Source organism: Camelina sativa, chromosome 11 (genome assembly GCF_000633955.1).
Source record: "Camelina sativa cultivar DH55 chromosome 11, Cs, whole genome shotgun sequence".
Taxonomy (NCBI): domain Eukaryota; kingdom Viridiplantae; phylum Streptophyta; class Magnoliopsida; order Brassicales; family Brassicaceae; genus Camelina; species Camelina sativa.
The window spans coordinates 40,872,276-40,898,648 of NC_025695.1; the positions used below are offsets into that span (position 1 = coordinate 40,872,276).

Sequence of the window (26,373 nt, forward strand, 5' to 3'; positions counted from 1 at the left end):
CAAGAAAGCGGTCTAGGCGACCGCCTAGACGCTTAGATGACCCAGTGAACCGCTTAAAATTACATAAATTTTATTTTAATATTTATTTTTGAATTTTTTATCACCTCTGCTGTCCATGTAGATTAGATTCCAGTTTTTCTTTTTTCTTAGATAACGTCGTTTTGATTCCAGTTCGTTTAGATTTCATCATCGAGTCTTCTGATATCTAAGTTATTTTGAATTTGCTTGAGATATCTGTCGCAGCCAAATGTGTAAGCCCGGAAGTTGTGAATCACATTCGTGTTGATGGGTACGATACCATCAAGTTGATGGCATCAACCATTTGCTTTCCAAGACCAAGCCGGTATGCTTTTTTTCTTTTCTTTTCTTTTACACTTTCTGTGATGATTTAATTATACGATGATAAACTCGTACTGTTTTCATCGAAGTAGCAACTCGTTACAACCTTAGACTATGTGCTGCACTAGTAGTCTCTCGAAGTTTCTCATAATTTAAATAAATAAATAAAAAGAAAAACAATATCTTTTTTTTTTCAAAAAATCTAAGAATTGTTTCTCAAGGTTTATCATATATGGTGACACAAGTCTCTTTCTAAAATGTTAGGTTTTATTATAATAAATCAAATCCACAAAAATTTAATATTTTAATTAAATAGTTTATATGTTGTTATATATATATATTTTATAAATCATAAAATAAAATTAGCTATCTAACAAGTTTTATTGTGCATAATTTAGAGAATTTTGTTAGAAATACCTTTTTTTATATATCTTTTTTCAAAAATATTATTTTTTAATTATTTTCTTTTTTGTCTTCTTTTAATTTTTAATGATCATTTTACCTTTACATAAAAAATATTTTAATTAATAAAATGAAAAACAATTTTTTCCCGCCAAAAAGAAATTACAAGGATTTTATAAGGTTTTTATAAGGTTTTAAAAGATTTAAAATTATTTAAATAAAAACCTTATAAAAAACTTATAAAAGCTTTATAAAAAATCTTATAAAAAATTTGTAAATGCCTTATAAAAACTTTTAAAAAATCTTACAAAAACTTTTTTAAAACTTTGTAAACGCGTTCTGATTTTTTGATACTTTAAATATATTATTAGTGTAATCGAATTTGATTTGCTATATTGTACTTATTGACTTTTTGCAAATATGTAGAGATCAATTTTGTTAATAAATTTTTGAATAAGCAAAACTAAAAGGATAGAATAAAATGTATTTTAAAAATGATATTATAGATTTAGTGAACATTAGTGTAATTTATTATGTTGTTTTAATTTTCTTGGGTATCTTTTCCACCTCCCTTAATTTTTTTCCTCAAATAATTAATCCACAATATACTGTTAGACAACAAAAAAAAATAATTATGACAAATTGGAGATTTCATTTCGTAGCTTTTAAGAAATTGTGATGTTCTTTCGTATATCCTTAACCTCTTGAGCTTAATATTTCTAATATTATCCAGATAACGACACCAAAATTATTGTATAACACGGTATATCTATCCCATCTAAAGTCAATAAACTAGCCTCAACTTGTTTTGAATGTACCAATCTATTTATTTTTTTATATTGGTCTTCATTGTACAAAATTGACTATTTTCCTATTCTATATATAGTTCCAGTGGTTGAACCTTATATATCATTACTATATTCACTATTTACAAATAAAATATTACGGTATAAATATACGAGGAAAGCTAAGGTTATTGACGTAAGTTGCGAGAGGTTGCAACCAGATTCCTCTGCGTTTATCTCTTCTTCACTCAATCTAAAAATGCAGGTTCGTTTTTTTTTTCCCAAATCTATATTCTATATCGACAGAAATAGTAGACACAGAAAAAAAATCTATATCTATCTATATAGAAATATATGTATTGCTAATAAAATAATACAATAAAAAATAAAAGCTAATTTCAATTGCATCTAAGTATGTGTATGTTTTTTTTTTCTTTTCTAATGTTCAAATTAGTTATTATAATAGAGTTATTTCTCATATATACAATGAAACTGTGTGCTAATTTGCAGACAGTTAAATTCAAGATGGATGTTTCTGATAAAAACATCAAACGGGAAGCTATGAGAGCTGTCTGGATGTTGTCAGGTACACGGAATACTAATCTATGTATGATTGTAATATTAAGTAAACCAAATAAACATTTAAGTAGTTTAATCTTATATATGTAAGCTTGAGATAATTAATGTATGAACAAAATAATATATTTTTGCTGTTATTATTAGGAGTTACGTAATTAATGTATATGAACAAAATAATATATTTTTGCTGTTATTATTAGGAGTTACGTTGGTAGACATCGAAGAGATAGGTATAATAAAGGTGAAGGGAATATTTGATAAGATTGAAATGAGGAGCAAACTACAAGAGATAGATAGTTCTGTTGACATCATCATTCCCGTACCGGAACACGAACACAGTTTTCTTATCCCCCCTAAATTAAAGGTTCATTTTTTCGCAATTCTCAGATTATTATTTTTACGAATTAAAAAATTTAATGCCCCATTATTTTCTTCTATATATATATATATATATATATATAAATTCAAAATTATTACTTATATGATGAATTGCTATATTGTAGTTTCCGTTTAAAGTTTTTAATAGGCGCATCATACGGGATGCTATGGAAGTTATTTGGGAGTTTCCAGGTACACCAACACAAATCCATGATTATATTAAACCAAATAAATGAATGATAGTATATAGTAGGATTAGGATATATATTTACAGTTTACATTAATGTATGTTTGTTGTTAGGAGTAACTTCAGTAGAGGTCAACGGAGATGATGTACAACTAGAGGTGAATGATGGAGAATTTGATAAAATTGAAATGGCGGCGAAACTAAAGGACATAGATGAATCTGCTAGCGTTATCATCAAGGCTGGACCAGATGTACAGACACCCAATAACGGAACCTCATGATGGTTGTTCAAAGCCATCAAGACTGGACCAGATGCTGATCAGGTGGCAACAGTGAGAATGTCTATTCGGCAACCAAAGCCAAACAAAAGAATATGCAGCTTTACCAAGTTTTCTAACTTCACTTCTGTATATTTGAATTATTCAATAAGCAAACTATTCTTCTTATGATCTATAGGAAGCATTCTCCCAATTTCAAGTTTATTATAGGAGCTTTGGCTCCACAATGTACTTTTGCTATTTAATCAAATGAAAACAAACAAAAATTAGGTAGTCTAAACTACTACCAATCAAATTGCTTCGGTTATCTTACAATCTCTTTGCTCTGAGGAGGGATGAACGTAATAATTAGTATCAGAGCACCAATCTTTAACTTTCATCTCTTTCATGTGAAATTTCAGAAGCAACAAGAGGAGCACCTACTGAGGGATCGGAGTTCCATGTGAGATGGTACGTAGTAGTCCAAGTTTTCACTGAATTCGTGGAATGGTATCAATGATACTTAAAAAGGAACTATTTCAAACAATATATGTAGTGTTAGTAATTTCTTTTATGTTTTTAGAATTGGTTTAATCAATTTGTTTATCTAACTTTACTTGAAAAGAAGACTCTTTGAGTTGTCAGTTTCTTAGTTAAGGTTACTGATGTTATAGAAGAAGAAAGTCAAATCGCTTATTGGTTAAACATTGGACCGTTTAAATTGGTTATCGATATGGTTTGAGTTTAATATCCTCAAACTATTTTATCCGGATCCGGTTTAACGTTGTGCAGAGCTCTCAAGTCGCAGAATTTATCAGGCATTATTATTTGTCCCTCAAGATTTCTCTAAGCTTCGTCACCTCAAAGTATATAATAATTAATTTGCTGCAGGGACCACCTTAGCCGTAACTCTCTGACTGGTATCATTCCAAAGTTTTGAACTTCTATGTGCTTGGAAGATTTGTAAGCATCTTCTACATTGCGTCTGTAACGAAGTCATATACAATCAATTTTTTTATATAGTAACTAAATAAACAGTAAAAGCTAATCCTTACTTAATAATAATCAAAGTGGTAATCTTAGTGTTTCCATACAGGATAAAAAGGGTTAGACCATCGGACTCAAAAAAGGAGATATTAGAATTGGAGACACGAATAAGTTAAAGATCCATCTAGCTTGTGTTTCTCTTATATTAATTATCGAGATAACAAGAAAAATAATATTGCATAACTCTGTATACACTTGTAATTAATCATCTAAAGTCAATCAACTAGACTCAACTTATATTTGATTGTACCAATCTATTTTATTTTATTTTGTATTGGTAAGATGTACAAAATTGACTATTTTTACATTATAGTTCTTAGTGCTGAACATTATCATTACTATATTTACTATTTTACTAATAAAATATAATCGCTTAAATATATGAGGAAGCAAAGGGTTATTGACGTACAAGCTGCGAGGTTGCAAATCATATTCCTCTGTGTTCGTCTCTTCTCCACTCTCCAATTTTTTTAAACATTCTAAAAAATGCAGGTTCGTTTTTTCCATCTTTTCTCAATCCTTCATAAAAGTTTTTAAGCAAGAAAAATTCAAAGGTTTTATATTATGTATCTACGGTAATTCTACAGAAATATACACAAATATGTGTATGCATATATCAGACAAAGTTATTGCTTATACAATAATACCAAAAAAAAAGCTATTTTCAATTGCAGGTATATATATATATATATATATATATATATATATATATATANTAACTTTGCTTACTTTTCCTTCCTCCACATCATCATTCACTTAATTATTTTTTTTTTTGCATAAAAAATACTATTTATAATATTCATTCATTGCATATTTATTACTTATAATTAATAATAGTAAAAAATAAATAAAAAAGAATTAACTAAAATTATTTAACTTTTAAAATAGTATAAACAATAATATAATTTTTTAGTAAATAATAAAAATAATAACTATCTAAAAATGAATTAAGTAAAGTAAATGAAAATTTTAAAATAGTAAAAATAATACTATAAATTTGCTTTAGTAATAATGTTATTATTAAAATTATAACCAAAAATGATTATATTCTTAAATTTAGAATGGGTTAATGAGTTTTAGAACGTAAGTAAGAGTTTAATGCATGGTGGAGTAAAAAAACAAGTTATGTAATTGTATTTATAAAAATCTAAACATGAAAATAAAATTGAAGTGAAACATTAGTTTCTAAGAAACATATACCATAAAGATTTATTATTAAATTTTACTTTTAAGAAAGAAAAGATTAATTACTTAACTTAACTTAACTTAAAAGTTTTGATCTAAAACAAAGATATTGTAAGGGGCATACTTTTTTTTGGGAAAACTATGAAAAAGAATTTCGAAAAATAATCTATCTAAAAAAACAAAATCAATGGTTAGGAAATATATATAAAAAATGATATGTAAGCCGTTACAAAAAATGGCATGTGATTTGTGTAAGGTATATTATCAACTGGAGCTACAATTTTATAACATGATATAAAACATACATATATATTATCAAATGCTTTTAACCCAAAACATTGGCAAAAACAACATATTTAAAGTACACTATGATTTTTTTGACAAGACGAAGCTGGGGTTGCATCACAAAATTAACATCTGCAAAAAACATACGAGATTTTAGAAAAATATGTAACTTGGATTAGTCAATAGATATTCATTGTAGGGTTTAAACGTTTCATCATTTAAGCATTCTTGACTTAGTCGGAAATTCTATTATGGCAGATGATGCATTTGGACAATCTCATTGTAGCGACATAGCAATAAAACTGTTTTCATGAAACTTTGTATATTCACATTTAATGTAGGATATCGATATGTTTAAATAGTCTCTATAATTAGGTCAACGATCGACATTGATGTAGAACTTTTAAAATTATGAATATGGAATGAACTCTTTTAAAGATAAAATGCCAGAAGATTGTCGACAATATTATTGCGACACTAGACAATATATGTTATATAGATTAGTAAAATAAGTACGGCATTTATATAGATTTATCTTTTAATCTTCAAATTATATTTATATTCAATGATTCTTATTGATAAAAAATTTAACTAAAATCTCACGTAAAATCGCAAATAGATATAACAAAGAAATTTTATCTTTAAAAATATATATGTTGTATATCACTGAGTAAAGTAAGTTTAATATTTATATAGATTTATACTCAAAAATTGAAATGATTATATTTGAGATCAACAATTTCTATAGATAAGAAATATTTTAAACTAAAATCTCGCGCGTGCATGGGTACAAATTCTAGTATATAGATATGTGTATGTTTTTTTCCAATTTTCAGATTAGTTTTACAAGCAATCAAGTATCAATTGTTTAATATTAATTACGGCAGAAATTTTTAATATAGTTATTGCTTATGTATACAAATGAAATGCTAATTTGCAGGAGGAGATAGTTGAATTCTTGATGGATGTTTCTGATGGAAGCATCAAACGGGCAGCTATGAGAGTTGTTTGGATGTTTTCAGGTACACGGAACACTAATCTACATATGGTTGTAACATTAACGAAACCAAATAAATCAATAAATAGTTTAATCTATGTAAGCTTGAAATATTGAAGCAAAAAAAGTATTTGTTGTTATTAGGAGTTAGTCTCGTAGACATCAATGAGATAGGTATACTAAAGGTGAAGGGAATATTTGATAAGATGGAAATGATGAGAAAACTATCTGAGATAGATGATTCTGTTGTCATAATCACCGGGGGTCCTAGACACAGTTTTATAATCCCCCCAAAGGTTCATTTTTCCAAATTTTGAGATTTTTTTTTTTAAGAAATTAAAATTTTAATGGCTAATTATTATACCTACTGTATGAATTATGTATATATATATATATATATATATACTATGGATTGATAATTTTCAGGTGAGATTTGTTGTCAAGTTTCAGGTACAACAACAAAAACCTTATGGTTATCTCAAACCAAATAAACCTATGGTAAGATATTTCAGTTTACATAATTTTAATATAAACCATAAGTTAATGTCTGTTGTTAGGAGTTACTTCGGTAGAGGTCAAGGGAGATGAGGTTCAACTAGGGATGAATGGAGACTTTGATAAAATTGTAATGGCGACGAAATTAAAGGACATAGATGAAAATGTTAGCGTTATTTTCATGGCTGGACCAGATGACGTGGTGTAGCCACTAAGTGAAGATTTTTAGGTGGCAGAGAAAGGTCTAGTCGGCAACCAAAGCCAAACAAGAAGTATGTAGCTTGACGAAAGTCTTATAACTTCACTTTGTTTATTTTGAATTATTCAATAAGAAACTAGTCTTCCTTATCTGTAGGAAGCAGTTTCCACTTTCCCAATTTCGAGTTTGTTCTAGGAGTTTTGACTCCACTTTTGCTTTTATGTACTTTAACTATTTTAATCAAATGAAAACAAACAAAAATTAATGGGTAGTCTAAACTACCAATCAAACCGCTGTGTCATCTTACACACTCTTTGCTTTAAAGAGGGATGAAGTATGAACGTGATAATTGGTATCAGAGCAACAATCTTTCACTTTCGTATCACCACACCACACCACACCATTGCTACTTGCTAGGACTACAAAAATTTCACTAAGACGGCTCAAACCCAATCTTTCAGTTTATAAAGCTCCATAACCCAATCTTCTATAATCTGCATCAAGGTGATTTAGTTTTTCTTGGCAATCTAGATATTTTAATTTTTCAAGTTGAGGCGGCCTGCAAATGATAGGAAACGAGCTGTCCAGGAGCTTATTCTCTTCTTTAAATGCTCGATTAGTGGCAAATAGTCTGAGGAAGTGTGGCGCTTGGTGACTAAGGGAAGCCCGAGATACCTCATTGGTAACTGGCCAACTTCAAAACTGAAACTATCCTTGATCACTTGATGAGCTGAATCAGACAAACCCCCTAAGTAGACCTTATTTTCAAACCGGAGCACATACCAAAGCTATCAACAACCACAACAATGGCTTAAATAAAACTTACCTTCCCATTAGATAAAACCATAAGGTCATCCACAAAACTCAAATGGGTGACACCAAAGTTCTTACAATGTGGGTGGTAGCCAAATTGCTTCAAACCAGCCGCTCGATCTATACTAACGACAAAGAAATAGGAAGAAAGGAAGAAATCCTGACCCAGACCACGCGAGCTTTGAAAAAATCCAGCTAGTTCACCATTTACCTGAACCGAAAAAGAAGCTGTTGTGACACAAAGCATAATCAAATGAACGAAATTTGGCGGGAAAGCCATAGCCGTGAGAACATTTTGGCCATTGGACATAATCAAAAGCCTTTGAAATAACAATTTTAATGGCATAACGACTCGAAATTGAGTTCTTATGGTAGTCCTTAACTAACTTCGTTGCAAAAAACATATTCTCGATCAAAAAGCAATCCTTAACAAAAGCCGATTGATTCCTTGCAATAAACTTTGGGAGTGCCAACTTCAATCTATTAGCTATTATCTTTGAGATAACTTTCTAGATCACATTACAACAAAAAATAAGTCTATAATTTAACATTACAATAAACAAAAAAAAAATTAATTTTTCTAAATTTTATTATAACAGTTTGGATATTTCATTTCCTAGCTAGCTTCAAAGACATTTTTTCTAAATTTTACTATAGCAGTTTGGATATTTCATTTCCTAGCTAGCTTCAAAGACATTAATTGTGAGGTTGTTTCATATATCAGTTACGTTTTGACTTTAATTGTTCTTAAATTATCGAGATGATATATCATATTGGAAACAAAAAAGCAGAAAGAAATGGTTAAGAAGTGGGAACAGGAACTCTAAATTCTTCCATGCTTCGGTTAAGGAGAATAGGTAGAAAAAGAGAATTGAAAAGCTGAAAGATGTTAATGGAAACTATCAATCATCTGAAGCAGCAAAAGGAGAAGTAGCAGCTGCTTATTTTCAATCGCTTTTCACTTCTTCCAACCCAACAAGCTTCCAAAGTTGGTTTGATGGGTTAAATCCTAGAGTTTCTGAGGCGACGAATGGTGTTCTAATCAAAGAAGTCAGTGCTCAGGAAATCAAAGAGGCTGTTATGGTATGTCTGCTCTTTTCTTCCAACAATATTGGTCTTTGGTTGGGGAACAAGTTACTAAAGAAATTCAGAATTTCTTCGTTAACGAAGTTATGCATGCAGAATGGAATTATACTCACATCTGTCTAATTCCTAAAACGATTCATCCTACTGAAATGGCGAACCTTAGGCCTATAAGTTTGTGCTCAGTTCTTTATAAAGTCATTTCAAAGATCCTAGTAAAGAGAGTTCAGCCTTATCTGCCTGAGATAGTTTCTGAAACTCAATCAGCCTTTGTTGAAGAGAGACTCATCACGGACAACATCTTGATAGCACATGAATTGGTTCACAGCCTAAAAGTCCACCCGAGAGTCTCATCAGAATATATGGCGGTGAAGTCCGATATGTCTAAAGCTTTCGACAGAGTCGAATGGAGCTACCTGAGATCCTTACTTTTAGCTCTGGGATTCCATCAGAAATGGGTTAACTGGGTAATGATTTGTGTTTCTTCAGTAACATACTCAGTTTTAATCAATGACAAACCCTTTGGTATGATTTCTCCTCAGCGAGGATTGAGACAAGGAGACCCTCTTTCTCCTTTCATGTTTGTTCTATGTACTGAGGGTTTGTCTCATCTCCTTAACAAAGCTCAAAGTGAAGGAATTTTGGATGGTATTCAATTCTCAGATAATGGTCCAGTCATTCACCACCTCCTCTTTGCAGACGATAGCCTCTTCCTATGTAAAGCTTCAAAAGAGAAAAGTATGGTGCTTCAGGAAATTCTGAGAATCTACGGCAAAGCAACAGGTCACCCATTAATGTGAATAAATCCTCCATTACTTTTGGTGACAAAGCTGAGGATCCGGTCAAATCAGTCATCAAGGGAGTTATGGGTATAGTTGCAGAAGGGGGAGCTGGCACTTACTTAGGCCTTCCTGAATGCTTTAGTGGCTCTAAAATTGAAATGCTTGACTACCTTAAAGACAGATTAAAGAAAAAGTTATCAAGTTAGCATTCTAGATGTTTGTCTCAAGGTGGTAAGGAAGTCCTGCTGAAGTCAGTAGCTTTGGCTATGCCGGTCTTTGCTATGTCCTGTTTCAAGCTTCCAAAAACCACTTGTGAAAACCTAGAAAGTGCAATGGCTTCTTTTTGGTGGAATTCAGAAGAACATTCAAGGAAAATTCATTGGAAAAGCTGGGACAAACTTTGTTTATCAAAAGATCTTGGTAGTTTGGATTTCCGTAACATTCAATCCTTCGATCAAGCTTTATTGGCAAAGCAAGCTTGGCGTCTTGTGCAATACCCAGATTGTCTTTTAGATAAACTTATGAAAAGTAGATACTACGATGAGGAGATCTTTTTTGATGCATCTTTGAGCCAACGACCATCTTTTGCGTGGCGAAGTATCCTCTTTGGTAGGGATCTCTTGAAGAAAGGTCTGATCAAAAGAGTCGGTAATGGCAAGTCAATGCTAGTATGGCTAGATAAATGGCTTGATGATGAAGGAGTTAGAGCTCCATGGAGGAAAAACCAGTTCTTTGAAGTAGGGTTAAAGGTGAGCTCTCTAATTAACCCCAGAACTGGTTATTGGGATTCAGACTTATTACAAGACCTTTTCCTCCCTCATGATATATCACTAATCAAAGCATTAAAACCGATGGTTTCAATAGAAGACTTCTAAGTCTGGATTCATACCAAAAGTGGAGAATTTTCGGTGAAATCATCGTATTGGTTAGTAGATCAAGAAGCCAGCAGTGCCCTCATAAAAGAAGTCTCGATGCAACCTTCCACTCTGGAACTTTAAAAACTGGTATGGAAATTGCAGACAGACCAAAAAATTAAATTTTTCATGTGGAAAGTGCTTAGTGGTATCCTACCAGTTGCTGCCAATCTACAGGGAAGAGGCTTAAAGATTGATGAGACATGTCAGGTCTGTGGGGAGATTGATGAATCCACTAATCACTCTCTCTTTTTATGCTCTCTAGCAAGACAGGTTTGGGCTCTTTCAAATTTCCTCTTTCCTCCTGAAGGTTTCCACAATGGTTCTTTTTTCTCAAACATGTTTCACTTGTTGGAAAATAAGGACAACCGAGCTTGGCCTACGATGTTGCGTAAGTCATTTCCTTGGATAATTTGGAGAATTTGGAAAATCGTAACGCTCTTAATTTCGAGGGAAAGAGCTTTTTGGCCGATGAAACAGTGGAAAAAATCAGAGGAGATGTCTCAGAATGGTTTGAGGCTCAAATAGAAGAGAACAATGAGGCAAATCGAGTTAGGGACCAAGGGGAACGGGTGAGCTGTACTAGAGTGTGGATGAAGCCTCCAAACAGCTGGTTGAAGTGTAATGTAGGATCATTCTGGTCAAAAAGAAATCAGTTTGCAGGTGGTTCCTGGGTCTTGAGGGATGAAGAAGGTATAGTGCTCTTGCATAGTCGACGAGTTTTTTCAAATATCTCTTCAAAAGATGATGCGATGCTCAGAATTCTTCTCAGGGTTTTGGAAAGTATGGCCAGCCATAGATTGGACAAAATCATTTTCTCCTTTCAATACTCTAACCATATATTATTTAGAAAGACTAAATTAGACTCAACTTGTTCTGATTCTACTATTTATAATATAAAAAGACTCAAATGGTTTGTTGGTCTTGATGTACAAAATTGACTATTTCCGTTTATACTTTATAGTACCAGTGGATGTACCTAATCATTACTATATTCACTAGTTACAAACGAAATATTGTATAAATATAGGGAGGGGGAAGCAAAGGGTTGTTATTGTGCAAGCAGCGAGGTTGCAATCACATTCCTTTACTGTAAATCTCTCTTCACTGTCCAGTGTTTATCTTTGTAACATTCAGAAAATGCAGGTTCGTCTTTTTCTCAAATTTTCAGATTATTTTTAAGCAAAGAAAACTTCAAACGGTAAGATTATCTAAAAGAGTTATTGCGTAAACTATCAACTATTAAAATTGCAGGAGGAAAATACAGCTGAATTCAAGTTGGATCTTTCTGATGAAAGCGTTAAACGGAACACTATGAAAATTGTCTGGATGTTTCAAGGTGCAAGTCTACTTCTATTTTTCTTTCTTTTTTTGGTAATAACAAATCTACTTATAAGATTGTATTAATGAAACCATATAAATCAACACGTACGTGATTTAATAAATCTGAATAGGCCAAAATACTGAAGCAATAATATTTTGTTGTTTCTAGGAGTTACTTTAGTAGACATCAATGAAAAAGGTATACTAAAGGTCAAGGGAGATTTTGATAAATATGTAATGGGGGAGATACTCCAACAGGAGATAGATAACTCTGTTGACATAATACATAAAATCGGAGCAAAATCGCATCTCGGGTTTCAATACAGTCTACAATTATTTCCACACTCCAAAAACGCAGGTCCCATTTTTTTTTTTTTTTAAGTCTTCAGATTATTTTGAAGGAACTAAAAAATAACTACTTACCATGCATGAACTGCTATTTTGCAGGAGATAGTTGTATTCGAGTTTAGAGTTCTTAATAAACATATCAAACCCGCAGCTATGGAAGTTATCTGGGAGTTTTCAGGTACATCTGAAAGAAAACAAATCTATGGCTACGTAGCCTATGTCATTTAAACAAAATAATTCATGTATTAATGTATAGGCTATCCAATCCCTACCGTGTAGACCATTTATAAAATATGACATGTTTTGTTGAAAATTACAGAATATTACCATTAGTTTTAAGATTATTTTGATATTTTTATAATAGATATAAACGTCATTCCGAGTTTTTTATTTCTTTTTCACCAGATATCTTTATTATTTTAATATTATAAAATTAGAACTAAAAACAACACTTTGCTTGTTGTGTTATATTTACACATAAATAGAAATCATTCATTTACTACTAGATTTTAAACTCACGCTACGCGTGGGTTCATTTGATATATTTTGATGAAAATTATGTACGATTGATGACCTTTGATGAAATATTATCTTATAAAAATTTAAATTAGTATTAAGGAAAAAAAATCAGATACAAAATTTTTAAAAATGTAAAAATCAGTTGTGTTATAAAATCAAATCTGATCAAAAAAATCATGAATTTAACTCGACGTCCAGGTGAGGCGGATCAAACTGGTGACCTCACATATCCTAAACCATTTTTTTGACCACCAGAAAAATAAAACAATTTTATAATGATGAATTTATCTCGTTTTCATTGTCAAATTTTATGGTAATTGTCATCGTTACTTTTACCGTCTGGTTGTTCGTTATACTCTTTTTCTTTTTCTTCCTCGTCAACTTCTTCACATTTTTCCACTAAAAAACATTTTTTTAGACTACCACACAACTTGTTAACCCATCAAACTCCAAGACCAAAATCATTTTTTCTCATAAAATTTGTGCAATTCATGAAGACCAACATAGTCAACACATTCACCCAATTATTGATAATTACATCCATATTATTCGTTTTTAGATCCACACATATTGAAACTTCTCAAACTAAAATCTTTACTTGCAGAAAAAATAATATGAACATTTGTATAGTTAAAACAATATTTGTGCTTTTCGTCGATCCTTTTTCTTTAAACACAAATAACATCAAATCAAGGTCTTGCGACGTAAATCTTTATTTCTTAGACTTAAAAATAAATTTTTTACTGCAAGAATATCAAATCATCTGTAAATTTATACCCAAAAAAAATGTTATACAACTCATAAGAGATATAAAACACAAATGGAGATAAGTAAAATATTTTTAAGATATTAAAAAATTTGATATATATTATTTAATAATTCTTAAACTTTTAAATTTTTTAATAGAGATTAAATATTTAAAATATTTTAAACTTTAGATGAAGTTTAAATATTTGTAATATTTTTTTAGAGTTTAAATAGTTAAAATATTTTAAACTTTTTATGGAGGTATTTATAATATTTTTGAACCTTTATAAAAATTAAGAACTTTCAATATTTATAATATTTAAACTTTTCAAATTTTTAAATATTATAATATATTTTTTGAAACTTTTTAAAGTTTTAATTTGATCAAATAAAAAACTGGATCAAACCGAATGAAACTTTTAAACTTGGACGCCTGATAAATCAAACATTTCTGCTCATTCGTTGTTGAAAGCATATTAATCTTATTTATACTGGTTCTGAACCATTGTCTAAAAAATTTCTAGCTGATGTGGGACGTTGTACATAGTTCTTTTATTTCCATAAATTTAAAATTCTGGCAATTTAGAAAATGTTAATGAATGACATGTCAAATCCAGATTGGTTGTTTAAAATAATTCTTAATATAGAAAATTCTGGAAATTTAGAAAATATTAATGAATCATATGGCAAATCCCGATAGATTGTTTAAAATCATATGTGGACGCCTTAAGGAGCTTATAGCTCCTCCTTTACATTCATATTATGACAATTTATGTATAAATTACTACTATTAAATTTAAAAACATTTCTCAGCATTATACAGCGCATGTACTTTACCTAGTTTTTATATAGAAATAAGAATTTCCACTTGTTTAGTCTTTTAAAAAAATATAAATCATTAACCCATGTTTGTACGTTGTTGTTAGGAGTTACTTCGGTAGAGGTCGAGAAAGATTTTTTTCTACGGGTGAAGGGAGGAGAAATTAAGAAATTCTACATGGTAACGAAACTTAAGGAAGTAGATAAGCATGTTAAGATAATATGGCATGGACAAGATGTAGAAGAAGCAGAGCCGCCTAAAAAGCAACCCGATGTTGGTAGCTCGAAATTGCAAACAGAGCCTGGTATAAAAACGAAAAACATGTACGGATACGGCTATGGTGTGCCTGCGCCTCAGCATGATCCTTTTAACAGAAAACAAGGTATCAACCAAGCAAAGCAGCCGCTAAACTACGATGCTGCTGCACGTGTGCATGCGCATGCACGTGGACCTTTTGTTTTTAACCAACACCAAGGGATTAAGGAAGCAAATCAGTTGCCAATAAACGACGATGCGCATGTGCGTGAATATATTGATAAGCAAAATGCGAATAAGAATTTTCAGCCGAAAAAAGAAGGAGTCTACGTTGCACAGAACAATGGTAAGAAAAAGCAAGAAGGAAGGTTTGCAAAGATGTTTGGTTTGAACAAGGAACAACCTCAGGTCAAGGAGGAAGGTGGCAAACGTGAATTCCTAAATGCTCAGCGCTTCGATCCGCAAATAAAAAAAGGTCCAGATGGAAAATACCATATATATAATCCTTATGACAGTGGCTTAAAAGGTACAGCACAAAACTCTGGTTCTTGTATCGACATCAAAATATATGTTGCATTTTCTTTTCTTTTTTTCTTTGTTGATATATTTGTGGTAAACAATCTATTGCAGAAGCAGAAACGTCACTAGCTCGAACACTAGGTTCCAAAGGATCGACATCAAGTTTTAAGAAAACAGAGTTTGGCTCAAGCGGTACGCGTAATCACTCTAGTTTCTCACGATCAAGCAGTGCGACGAATCTATCTGAATCCATACTACAAAGAAGTACAGCGTATTCTTCTCACTCCACACTACCATCCAGTTCGTGGAATCCCTCTCACTCACGATCAAGAAGTTCGGAGAATCTCTCTCAATCAATATCAAGCACTACGACGTACTCCTCTCAACCCACAATATCAAGCAATAGTGTGAACCCCTATCAGTCCTTGAAATCAAACGGAGCGAGTGGGTTCACGCGAGGCCAGAGTTCACAAAAGTAAGCATATAAGCATGCATGATCAGTTGCAAAGAAAGAAAGTAATGGCAAAGCTAAGCTATGATATGTTTTGACAAAGAAAAAAAGACGTGTCAAGAATAAAGGTCCAACCTACTTTTATCTAGTCTATCAGATTGGTTTGACCTCCCTGGACAATTTTTTTTATTTACAATTTCATCTCTTCTTCTATAATCAAGTTTTTTTTTTTGTCTCATTAATTATCTGTTGTGGTTTTATCACATAATTGGCGATCTGTTGTTTTTGTAAACCTTAAGATTTTGTCGTCCAATTGTGTTTAGTCGAGTGATATTGTTTTGTTGATTGAGATTAATTAAAGATTTGTGTGCTTTTTTTTTATTACGTTATAAATATAAGTTGTCGTCCGAAGCTCATGACAGCACCACACCACACCATTGCTAGAGACGGTTAGTCATAACTCCGACGCCTTCGGAAGAGTCAATGTCCAATAGTAAAGAACGGATCTATGATCTTGAGTCAAGATAGGAAGTACGAGATATGTGCTCCGTCAGTTTTGATAGGGAAGTAACATCGTTTGACCCCAAATTAGTTTGCTTCAGTTAAGCAAGTCCTGATCAGCGCTAATATTTCACGAGTCCTGAGCAGCTTGCCAAGTTCATGGATTGGATAGTTCGTAATAGACGTTGTCCACTCAAACAACAGAGATTTTTCCAAGTTTGAACAAGGTTTGCGTAATTTGGTTTGGTTTGATTAAGTTCTACAAGTATTTTATGTTTTTTCTACTTCTTTTCCATTCAAAAGCACTACTACCTATGGATTCTTTTCCTTTCATATAAATTACTACAAGTAATTTTGTTGTTAGATAACTTTTACATTTATTACTAAAAAAACTGCATAGCGAAAAATGATATATATAACCAAAATGAACTACGTTTAAACACTTTCGTATCCGGTACATGAACGTCCAAAATAAAGAATGTAACATACGTATATAGAGTTTGCATCTTTGAAACTTTGACGAAAAACTCGATTATCAAAGTCTGTTTACCGGAATTGACTGATGGAAGAATCTTAAAGTGGACTTCAAACTAGAGCAAATTAAATTGGAATAAACTAGTTGTTTCCTCACATCGAGACTCGGTACACAAAAACAAATTATAAATGCTTGGTAGGTTATGTGAACTTCTTATAGGCTTATAGCCATAACATTCGAAACAACGATCTAGTAAGAACCAAGAACTATACAGATGTCTCAAAAGAATCCGACCAGATCCTTTTCAACGTAACAACATGAAAACAAAACCGGCTCAGTAATTGCCTGGAAACTAGGTAATTGAAAATATTATTCTTTGTTCACAATTATATCTACGCTTGGGAGACTTAATACAATTCAAGTCGCTGCAAATTTGTTGGTTTGTCCATCTTAGATTATTCAACTGGAATCTCGCTTTCGTGGACCAATTTAGGAAACTCAACCAAAATAAATACATGTTTCTATTTTAATTTCCAGTTTTAAAATAGGACTAGATTTTAGACAATTTTTTTTTTAATAATTATTTTAAAATATATATATATATATATATATGTTGTATTTTTTTGTGTTTCATTTAATATGTTATGATTAATATTTAGATTCTACAATTTTAGATTGGTTGTGTTTTTTGTGTTTGGTACCGATTATGCAATACCTAACACCTCTCGTTAACTCATTTGATATCAGACCAAAATATTTTGTATATTATACCATCCGTAAAAAATTATATAATCATATTTATGTAAATACTAATCTGCTCCATAACATGATCAACAATAATTTTTTTAGCAAGTTAAAAGTATCTTAAATATTTAAATTATGGTAACTAATTTATTTAAAAATTATTTTAAGTATGTTTTTTGTATATTACAAATAATAACTTCAAGTTTTGATATTTATTCAAAAGGCAAGGGTTTAATTGTGTAAATCTTACAAATAAAATGTTACTTTACCAAATGTACTTCCAAATTAATAATAGGGAGGAGATATGTAAGCCTAATAAAACATTTCTATCATATAATGTTTTCCCCAAATTTAGTTGGAAATTACATGCAATATATTTTAAAAGAGTTTCATTTTAAAATAAAAATTTAGTTACTCCCTCTGTTCCAATATATAAGATCTTTTAGGCTTTTTTCTTGTTCCATTTTATAAGATTTTTTTAAGTTCTATGCACTTTTATATTAATTTAATTATTTTTGACTATTTAAATTCTACAATGTTTTTTTTATATTGGTTGAATTTGCTTAAATGAGACAATATTTATTGTTTATTAATCTTTGTGATTTTAGCCAAAAACTCTTAATTTAAAATAATTTTGTTGGATACTAGATGCAGTATATTTTAAAGAGTGTTATGAAGAAAATTTTGTTAATTTAAAATAAATTTATTTATAATTATGTTTAAAACTTTTACTATAAGTATTAATTGCATATGCCAGGAGAAATCACACCAATTAATAAAAAACATAACGACATACTCGATTTTGTTTTTCTTCATTTTCAACGTTATAATAAAATGGATTAGTTTTCCTTGTCTTTCTTCCTTGAAATAATATTTGTATTGCAACTTGCAACTTGCTACCGTGACTGAAAAGGTTTGAAATTCTTCTATTTAAAAACAAAAACAAAAACAAAAACTTTCAACTGCTTATATAAAGGAGACTTCAAAGCTCATTAGTAATCCACGATACTTCAACATATTCTCAAATCACACTAATTGGAGAAAGATGCAGGTTCGATATATATATATTTTTTTTTCATAATACATTTTTTAACACTCCTTGATGATGATCCTGGGATTCACAGCTAAGAATCCCCAACTGGTGTTTCCGGGTTCAGTTTTTTGGCTTTCTCTAATTATTTTCAAATGTTTACCACCTTTCTTCCTTACAAAACTATGTAATTTTTTTTTATTAATAAATTTAACATTTTTAACAAAGCTTCTAATATATGTACTTATTTGTCCTGATTTTTTTTAATTGGTTATAGAAACTAGCATTATACTGTATCAAATGTCATAGTGCTATCCTAAATAATTAGCTATTTATCTTCTTCTTTTTTTTTTTTTGTCAAACAATTAGCTTCATAATATTTAATATTTTCATGACAGGTTGCTGTACTAAAATTGGATGTTCACTGTGAAAAATTGAAACAAAAAGCTATGGCAACTGTCTGTCGTCTCTCCGGTACACAACCAACACTCATCATTTTCCTAATTTCTAGTTTTTTTTTTTGTAATTCTCCAATTAATTAATATTCTTAAACAATTGATTAAAGTCATAAGTATAATTTTGATTTGTGAATTTGTAATGAAGGTGTTAAATCGGTGGGCGTGAAAGACGATAAACTAACGGTGACGGGAGAGATTGATACCTACATAATTGTGAAGAAATTGAAGAAAGTATGTTATACCGAGATTATCTCGGTTGGACCGGTTAAAGAACCAGAAAAGAAGCCTGATCCGAAGAAGCCACCTGAACCGCCAGAAGTGGTTTATTGGTATCCACCTCAAGTTCCACCGTATTACCAACATTTCAACGGATGTGTCTACGAAGATCCCAATACTTGCGTCATTTCCTGAAAATAATATTTTGGTCGTATCAGTTTTGTTCGCAATAGTGTAATCCATCATCACTCATCATCAGCTTCGCCGTAGTCATTGGTTTTGATTTTTTCAACTGGTCGTTTCCAAACCATTTATACACTCTACATGATTGGACCAAGTTTGCCACTCCCAGGCCCAATGTATTATAAAACTTTCTATTAACGAGTAAGTCCGGGTTACTTACTACATGTCTAATTCGAATGGTTTTTTTTACATGTCTAGTTCGAATGATTTTGTTTATAAAAAAATTACTAAAATTTGATTGATATTTAATGATTAGAAACAAAAAATTAATACAAATGGTTTATAAAAAAATAATCTAAATTGTAGTATACTCCAAAAAATTAGTTATACAATTAAAGAAAGGTTTAATTCGATTTCAGCTTTGGTTTCTATATTAAGGAAGGAACTTGCTTGAGAAGTTCTTATGACCGAAGGAGTCAATAGCTGAGGTCAATATAATCAACGTTGTCCGGGTCGTCCACGCGGAATTCTGAATACTACACTTCCGTTTGCTTTCGTTTCACTGATATTATTAAATTTCAACCAAATCTTTTTTAAAAAATACTAGGACATAAAAAAAAAAACAAATTAATAAAGAATGACTACTTTTAACCTTTTTATGGTCGTTGGCTTATTTAAAAAATACAAAAAACTTTAACGTTGTGGGTCATGTAGTGAATTCAATACTTTAATAATAGTCGCAAATTCCTAAGCAATTTCTATATAAACGGGCATTGGACTTGCTATTGTCATCAAGAATATTCGATATCTTAAACCATCTCTCTTCTCTCTCTGTCTCTCTCTCTCAAAAATAATTGAAAATTTCTGAAGATTTTCTATAGTTTTTTTCTCGAGCCATGCCTCCGATGGTACGCCCTAATTTCCTTTTTATCTCTAATTTATTATAAAAACATGCGTTGATTAATCGTTATTAGTACTAACTATATATATTAAACTATACATAGTTATGTTAATTAGAATGAAAATATGCAATCAACGACCATACTGATCTTTGGTTTTGAAATAACAGAAAGCTGTGTTGCAATTGAGTATTCACGAGGAAAGAATCAGGAAGAAAGCGTTTGTCACCGTTTCTAGATGTCCAGGTATTTTTTTCATAAATTACATTTTCAGAATTTATAATATGATCTTATTGTGCGAAATGAACATTTATTCATGTATTTTTGTTTTTTTTTTTTTTTTTTTTATAGGTGTTGCTTCGATAGCATTGGATGACAAAACCGGGAAAATGACGGTTGTTGGTGAAGTTGATGTATCGGTTATTGTGATGAAGCTAAGGAAGCTATGTAACACTGAGATTGTTTCGGTTGAAGTTGTTAAACCACCAGAGAAAAAGGCTGAACCGGAGAAAAAGCCTGAAGCTAAACCGGCTGCTAAACCTGAAGTTGTTGCCTGGCCGATTCCGATGAACTACCACCAGTACCAATACAATCCTGCCTATGCAAATTCTTACTATCAGCCACAGGGGAATTCTAGATTTGTAGGAGACGAGCCAGGTTGTGTGATTATGTGATTTTTCTAGAGTTATCTCAAATAATGTTAAGTTATTCAACACTTAGTTTTGATGGAAGAGTGTAATTTTTTTGGGGCTATACTACTTGTAATATACATTTCTCGTACGACCTTCTGTTAATGTATGATAAAATTGATCTACGCTTTGTTAATTTATTTACTTTAAAATCATCTAATAACAGTCTTTTTCCTTGCGGTTCGTTCAAGTGGACTTCTTTTTTTAGTCTTATGCTGAATATATTCTCTATACATTGTCTCTAGCTAGCTTACTAATAACATATATTGCGACGGACTGGTTGAATCGATGGGTACAAATATACACACACATAGTTAAGTCGCTCTCAACTTCGTTTTTAACATCAAGAATCAAGTTCGAGATAGTCAAGATAAGAACTAAAATTTTAAAATAATTTTGAACTAAAGGAATGAGATATGAGATGGAGATAGTCAAGATTAGAAAAGTCTCCTTTGATAATAAAACAAAACAAAACTTAAAAAAAACTGATATACTAGAAGATCCCCACATGTCGACATCGGAGGATCCACACATGGAACGAGGCTTCGAGGATAGTTCCATTATTGACTCTGAGATTATATATTATTCAAGTCTTCTTACTATTTTGCTACTATAAATCACAAAATAATAAAGAGTATAAAATTTTGGATAATGGAATTATATTGATTTTGAAATCGAACAAAAGTCTTGTGTTACTTTAAATTATTTTAAAGCTATAGATTATTGGGAGAGTGAGACTACAAGAATCTCTTTTGGACTCAGTAGAAGAACTAAACGGAGAGAAGATTTAAAAGGGAGTTGAAGTTGTAGTTTTCTCCTAAAGATAACCATGATCAAGAGAAAAATGTAGAACCTGAGCTTGGTAAACCAAAAAATCAAAACTAACACCATGGAAAAAACCAGATCACATTCTTACTAATATAAGTCCTATTTTGATCACATTCTATTAATCAAAAAAAAAAAAAAAAAACTTAACTTTGACTCTATTTGGAAATTATATTCATTTTTCATTTGTTTGTAGATGCTTCGCACATATATATTTTGTTTGGCGTCTGTTATATTTTTGCTTTCCATTTATAAGCTGTGTTTCTATTGTTAGTTTCTTGAGCAAAATTCTCTTATTGTAGGGATTGCATTCGATCTAGTTTTACTTTTTTTTTCTTTTTTTTTTTTTTTTCAACAAAAAGAACCAGCTCAAACGAGTCAGTTAGTAAGAAAATTGTCTACAAACAAAACATGATGCAGAGACATACGCGCTTGACGTGCTAAAGAATCCGTTCGTACATTAGCATTACGTGAAACATAAAGCAAAGAAAATAAAGAAAACTCCTCCCTGTCAATTCGAATGTCATCGAGATAGGTTGCGAAAGCTGGCCAATCAGTTAGAAAATACACCATCTTCACCAAGTCGGAGCAGTCGGTGAGAAAAACCACATCCCGGAAGTTATGGCCAATCATACAACGCATCGCCCAGATGAAAGCTTCAACTTCTGCATGTAACGGGGATAAGCTTCGCCGGAAATTTGTCACTCCAAGCACTGGGGGCGATCCTTGTGACGAAATACAGCACCATCCTGCACCGGTAAAAACATCAGTCGCTTTCCAAGAGGCGTCAACAAAACATCTCTGCCTCGTAAAAACTGGAGGAAGAGATAAATCCCTCCTATACCCAGGTGCTAGACACGTAAGAGTGGAGTTAAACTCCTCCCCCTCGACATTGACCTGAGCCTCCTGCCAGGACAAAGCCTCGCCCTCTGCCACCTGGACCGTCTCATTAGGGCGTTCTGTCTGATTTTCAAAAACACAGGTATTTCTAGCTTTCCAAATATACCACATCAACCAGGGAAACGCCTGAACCTGTGAACCCGGATTTTTGGAATCCAGAAAATGATCAACATTAGCATATACAGAATTCGTCGGGAATAGCTGCGGCCCCACTAGTACATGAGCTAAAGCCCAGACTTGTCGGGTCGGCGGGCATAGAAAGATGGCATGATTTATATTCTCCTCCTCCATCTCGCACCATGTACAAACGACATCACAACCCAACCCCCAACGACGCAAATTAACCGATACCGAAATACAACCCGATAACACTTGCCACATAAAATGTTGTAGTTTTGGTGGACATTTTACTTTCCAAACCCTAGCAAGAAGGGGAGTGATCACCAGACCAGATCCGAATGCTCGAAAAGGACCTTTGACATCCACCCGTTCCGTCTTATACCCAGATTTAACCGTATATTTCCCAGTTTTAGTAAAGTGCCATCCCAAATAATCTGCCTTGGAACAACTGCTTAGAGGTATTGCCTCTATCAGAGCGATATCCACTGGATCAAAATGCTGAGCAAGCAGATCCTTTCGCCAAGAATTTGTTCGTCTATCAATCAAATGAGGTAACCGGAGAGTTGGGTCCTTAAAAGGACCGTTACTTAAGGCTGGTCTCGGGAATTGAGCTGGAACCCAGGGATCCGTCCATATCGAAATGGAGGTCCCTGAGCCAACCCGTGTAATAATCCATTTTTTTTCACCAGAGAGCGAGCAGATACGATGCTCCTCCACCCATACGAGGGTGAATAAGATCGTATTGGATCCAGAGAATCAGAGTTCCGATAATACCTACTTTTAAAGATCCTTGCAAACAGTGAGTCCGGGCAATCTATCAATCGCCAAAACTGCTTAGCTAGCAGGGCCGTGTTGAAATCACCAACATTCTTGAAACCTAATCCACCCAACTGTTTGCTACAACAAAGCCTCTCCCAAGCAATCCAATGCATACCCCTTGCCTGACCATTTGTACTCCACCAGAAGTTTGCCACTGCACTAGTCAGTTTAGATAGTCTTGGGCAGACGATAACAAGACATCACAAAAGTTGGGACAGCCGTCGCGATCGACTTAATCATCACCTCCTTCCCCCCCTTTCGAGAGCAACCTCGCTGACCAGCCGGTCGTCCGACTCTGTAGACGATCCCGAACAAAGGAAAAAACCTTTGTTTTTGACCCCCCCCCCAAACTCTCAGGGATCCCCAAATAAGAATCCATGCCACCCTGATTGGTTATCCCTAGGATCCCCTGAACTGAATCGAAGATTTTGCATCGCCGTCTTTGTCATATCATCTACCGTGTGACCAAACTGAATCGAAGATTTTGCAAAATTAATTTACTGCCCCGAAGCCGCCTCATACTATTTTAGAATTTCCAAAACCACCCCACATTGGTCCTTATCAACCTTACAGAAAAAAGACTGTCATCCGCAAATAACAAGTGGGTGATTGGCGGGCACTTGTTTGCCACCTTAATACCCGTAATCTGTTTATCTGTCTCCTCCTTCCGCACATTTGCAATAAGTACCTCCGTGCATAAAATAAATAATTATGGTGACAGCGGATCACCTTGTCTCAATCCTCTTCCCGGAACTATCAATCCATTCGGTTGACCATTGAGAAGAACCCTATACTCCACCGAAGAGACGCAAAACATAATCCAGGAGATCCATCGTTCCGCAAAACCCATTTTCCGTAGTAAAACCTCTACAAAGCCCCACTTAATTCTATCATATGCCTTGCTCATGTCCGTCTTAATTACCATAAAATTTCCTTTACTTGACTTATTCGTTCGCAACCCGTGAAATATCTCCTGAACAATCAATATATTGTTTGAGATCAAACGACCCGGAACAAAGGCCGATTGTGTCTCTGAAATTAAACCTGGTAACAGCGCCTTTAGGCGTTGACACAAGACTTTTGAAAGTTAGGCGTTGACACAAGACTTTGAAAGTATCTTATACCCCACATTGATTTAGTTTCATTAAAATATAATTTTAATCTTTTAATGTTAGAAGAATGAAGTCATGACATGTAGGTAGACGATTAAAAAAGGAGGTTATTTAGCAAAATTACTTATAAACTTAATCAGATAAGATAAGACACATCTACTTGTATATTTTGAACACTAACACATTCAACAAAAAATACAACAATTTCCCCCACAATTTGATGTAGTAATATTATGCACTTCTGTCTTGTTCTAGATAATACTCACAGATATAGCAAACGAATAGAGAGGTATAACTTACGATATAGTTTCACAAACATTGTAAAATAATTTTATATATATATAGTTTTTGAACAATTTCTTAATTTTTGTGTGGCATCCCTTAACATGATATTTTTTCCTATGTCGTTCGATAATTTTATTGGATGTAATTAAAAAACAGTAAAAAAAATTATAATAAACATGTAATATTCCAATTGCCATCAAAAACACAAAAACTAGAAGATCACGAAACTGCTAACGTTCCTTTCTTCTTGACTTATCAGATAATCTCGTGGCTTTAAAGTTTCCTCCGGACAGCTTCGAAATCTTTTTTGTTTGACTTTGAGTCAACATTGCTACCATACCTAGAGACAAGCGACAAGAACAATGAATCTGTTAGATAGGGTTTGACAAAACACAACATTGGGTCTTTATTGGGCCAGACGAATATTAACTTGGCAAAGGAGAACAAGAAGTCCATATCCACTCTTTTATATATTTACAAGGGAAGAAGAGATAGTGGAGGTGGGTGAGAAAAGAGAAACAAAAAAGATTTCTAGAGAAGAGAGAAACGTGAGAGTTTCAAGAGAGAGCTTTTCCTTCTTTGTTGTCTTTGATTCTTGTATCTCCTTCCGTGTGTGCCAAAATCTGTAAACCAAGAACAACATCACAAGTTAGTGGTGTGGTGTGTGTAACCTCTTTCATATAGTGGAGTTTGGGAGCAAGAGTTCTCCCCCGAGATGTAGCGGTTGAGGCCGTGAACTCGGTGATCAAATTTTCTGTGTGTTGTTTCTTTTACAAGCAACCATATACTTACTCTTTTCTCAACAAGTGGTATCAGAGCGCCATGCTTGGTGTAAGGTTGCTAAAGAGGTTCAAGTCTGGGTTTCAGGGAGACTTACAAGATGAGTAACACTAGGGTGGAGGTGGACAGGTTTGATGGCACAGGTGACTTTTCCTTGTGGAAGGTCAGGATGTTGGCTCACTTTGGTGTCCTAGGGCTGAAAGAGATCTTGAGTGATGAACAGCTGCTAAAAGACCCACCTACTACAGAAGCGGAAACTACAACAGCTCAGAGGGACTCTCAAATGGGAACAAGCGGAGGTTATGGGCAGTCTCCAAGTATTGATCCTGTAAAGTTTGAAAAATCAGAGAAGNGCAGCTCAGAGGGACTCTCAAACGGGAACAAGCGGAGGTTCTGGGCAGTCTCCAAGTATTGATCCTGTAAAGTTTGAAAAATCAGAGAAGGCCAAAGATCTCATAGTACTAAACGTTGGAAATCAAGTACTAAGGAAGATCACACATTGTGAAACAGCAGCAGCCATGTGGTCTACTCTAAACTGGTTATATATGGAGACCTCTTTGCCTAATCGCATCTACTTACATCTTAAGTTCTATACTTTTAAAATGACAGATTCTAAGAGTATAGATGA

At 32.8% G+C, this 26,373-nt stretch overlaps 5 protein-coding genes, 1 long non-coding RNA gene and 1 pseudogene across 6 annotated transcripts; 5 read left to right on the top strand and 2 right to left on the bottom strand.

The window, feature by feature from the left end:
• Window positions 1,682-3,228, top strand: LOC104725783. Its single transcript, XM_010444509.2, has 5 exons — window positions 1,682-1,791; window positions 2,037-2,112; window positions 2,306-2,469; window positions 2,609-2,675; window positions 2,785-3,228. The coding sequence occupies exons 1-5, from the start codon at window positions 1,786-1,788 to the stop codon at window positions 2,949-2,951; spliced, it is 480 nt and encodes a 159-aa protein (XP_010442811.1). The 5' UTR covers window positions 1,682-1,785; the 3' UTR covers window positions 2,952-3,228.
• Window positions 9,184-10,688, top strand: LOC104728833. Its single transcript, XM_010447762.1, has 3 exons — window positions 9,184-9,498; window positions 9,574-9,814; window positions 10,042-10,688. Exons 1-3 carry the CDS (start codon window positions 9,184-9,186, stop codon window positions 10,686-10,688), a joined length of 1,203 nt encoding a protein of 400 aa, XP_010446064.1.
• On the top strand, window positions 11,790-16,126 carry LOC104725785 (annotated as a pseudogene).
• LOC104725786 lies at window positions 18,381-19,535 on the top strand. Its single transcript, XM_010444512.2, has 3 exons — window positions 18,381-18,480; window positions 18,858-18,933; window positions 19,063-19,535. Exons 1-3 carry the CDS (start codon window positions 18,475-18,477, stop codon window positions 19,326-19,328), a joined length of 348 nt encoding a protein of 115 aa, XP_010442814.1. The 5' UTR covers window positions 18,381-18,474; the 3' UTR covers window positions 19,329-19,535.
• On the top strand, window positions 20,094-21,081 carry LOC104725787. The gene is made up of 3 exons (XM_010444513.1): window positions 20,094-20,224; window positions 20,386-20,461; window positions 20,567-21,081. The coding sequence occupies exons 1-3, from the start codon at window positions 20,213-20,215 to the stop codon at window positions 20,887-20,889; spliced, it is 411 nt and encodes a 136-aa protein (XP_010442815.1). The 5' UTR covers window positions 20,094-20,212; the 3' UTR covers window positions 20,890-21,081.
• LOC104728834 lies at window positions 22,108-24,418 on the bottom strand. The gene is made up of 2 exons (XM_010447763.1): window positions 24,298-24,418; window positions 22,108-23,399 (listed from the first exon to the last, which is right to left on the bottom strand). The coding sequence occupies exons 1-2, from the start codon at window positions 24,416-24,418 to the stop codon at window positions 22,108-22,110; spliced, it is 1,413 nt and encodes a 470-aa protein (XP_010446065.1).
• LOC109127521 lies at window positions 25,540-26,073 on the bottom strand. Its single transcript, XR_002034095.1, has 2 exons — window positions 25,843-26,073; window positions 25,540-25,588 (listed from the first exon to the last, which is right to left on the bottom strand). It is a non-coding gene; the product is annotated as an uncharacterized LOC109127521 (long non-coding RNA).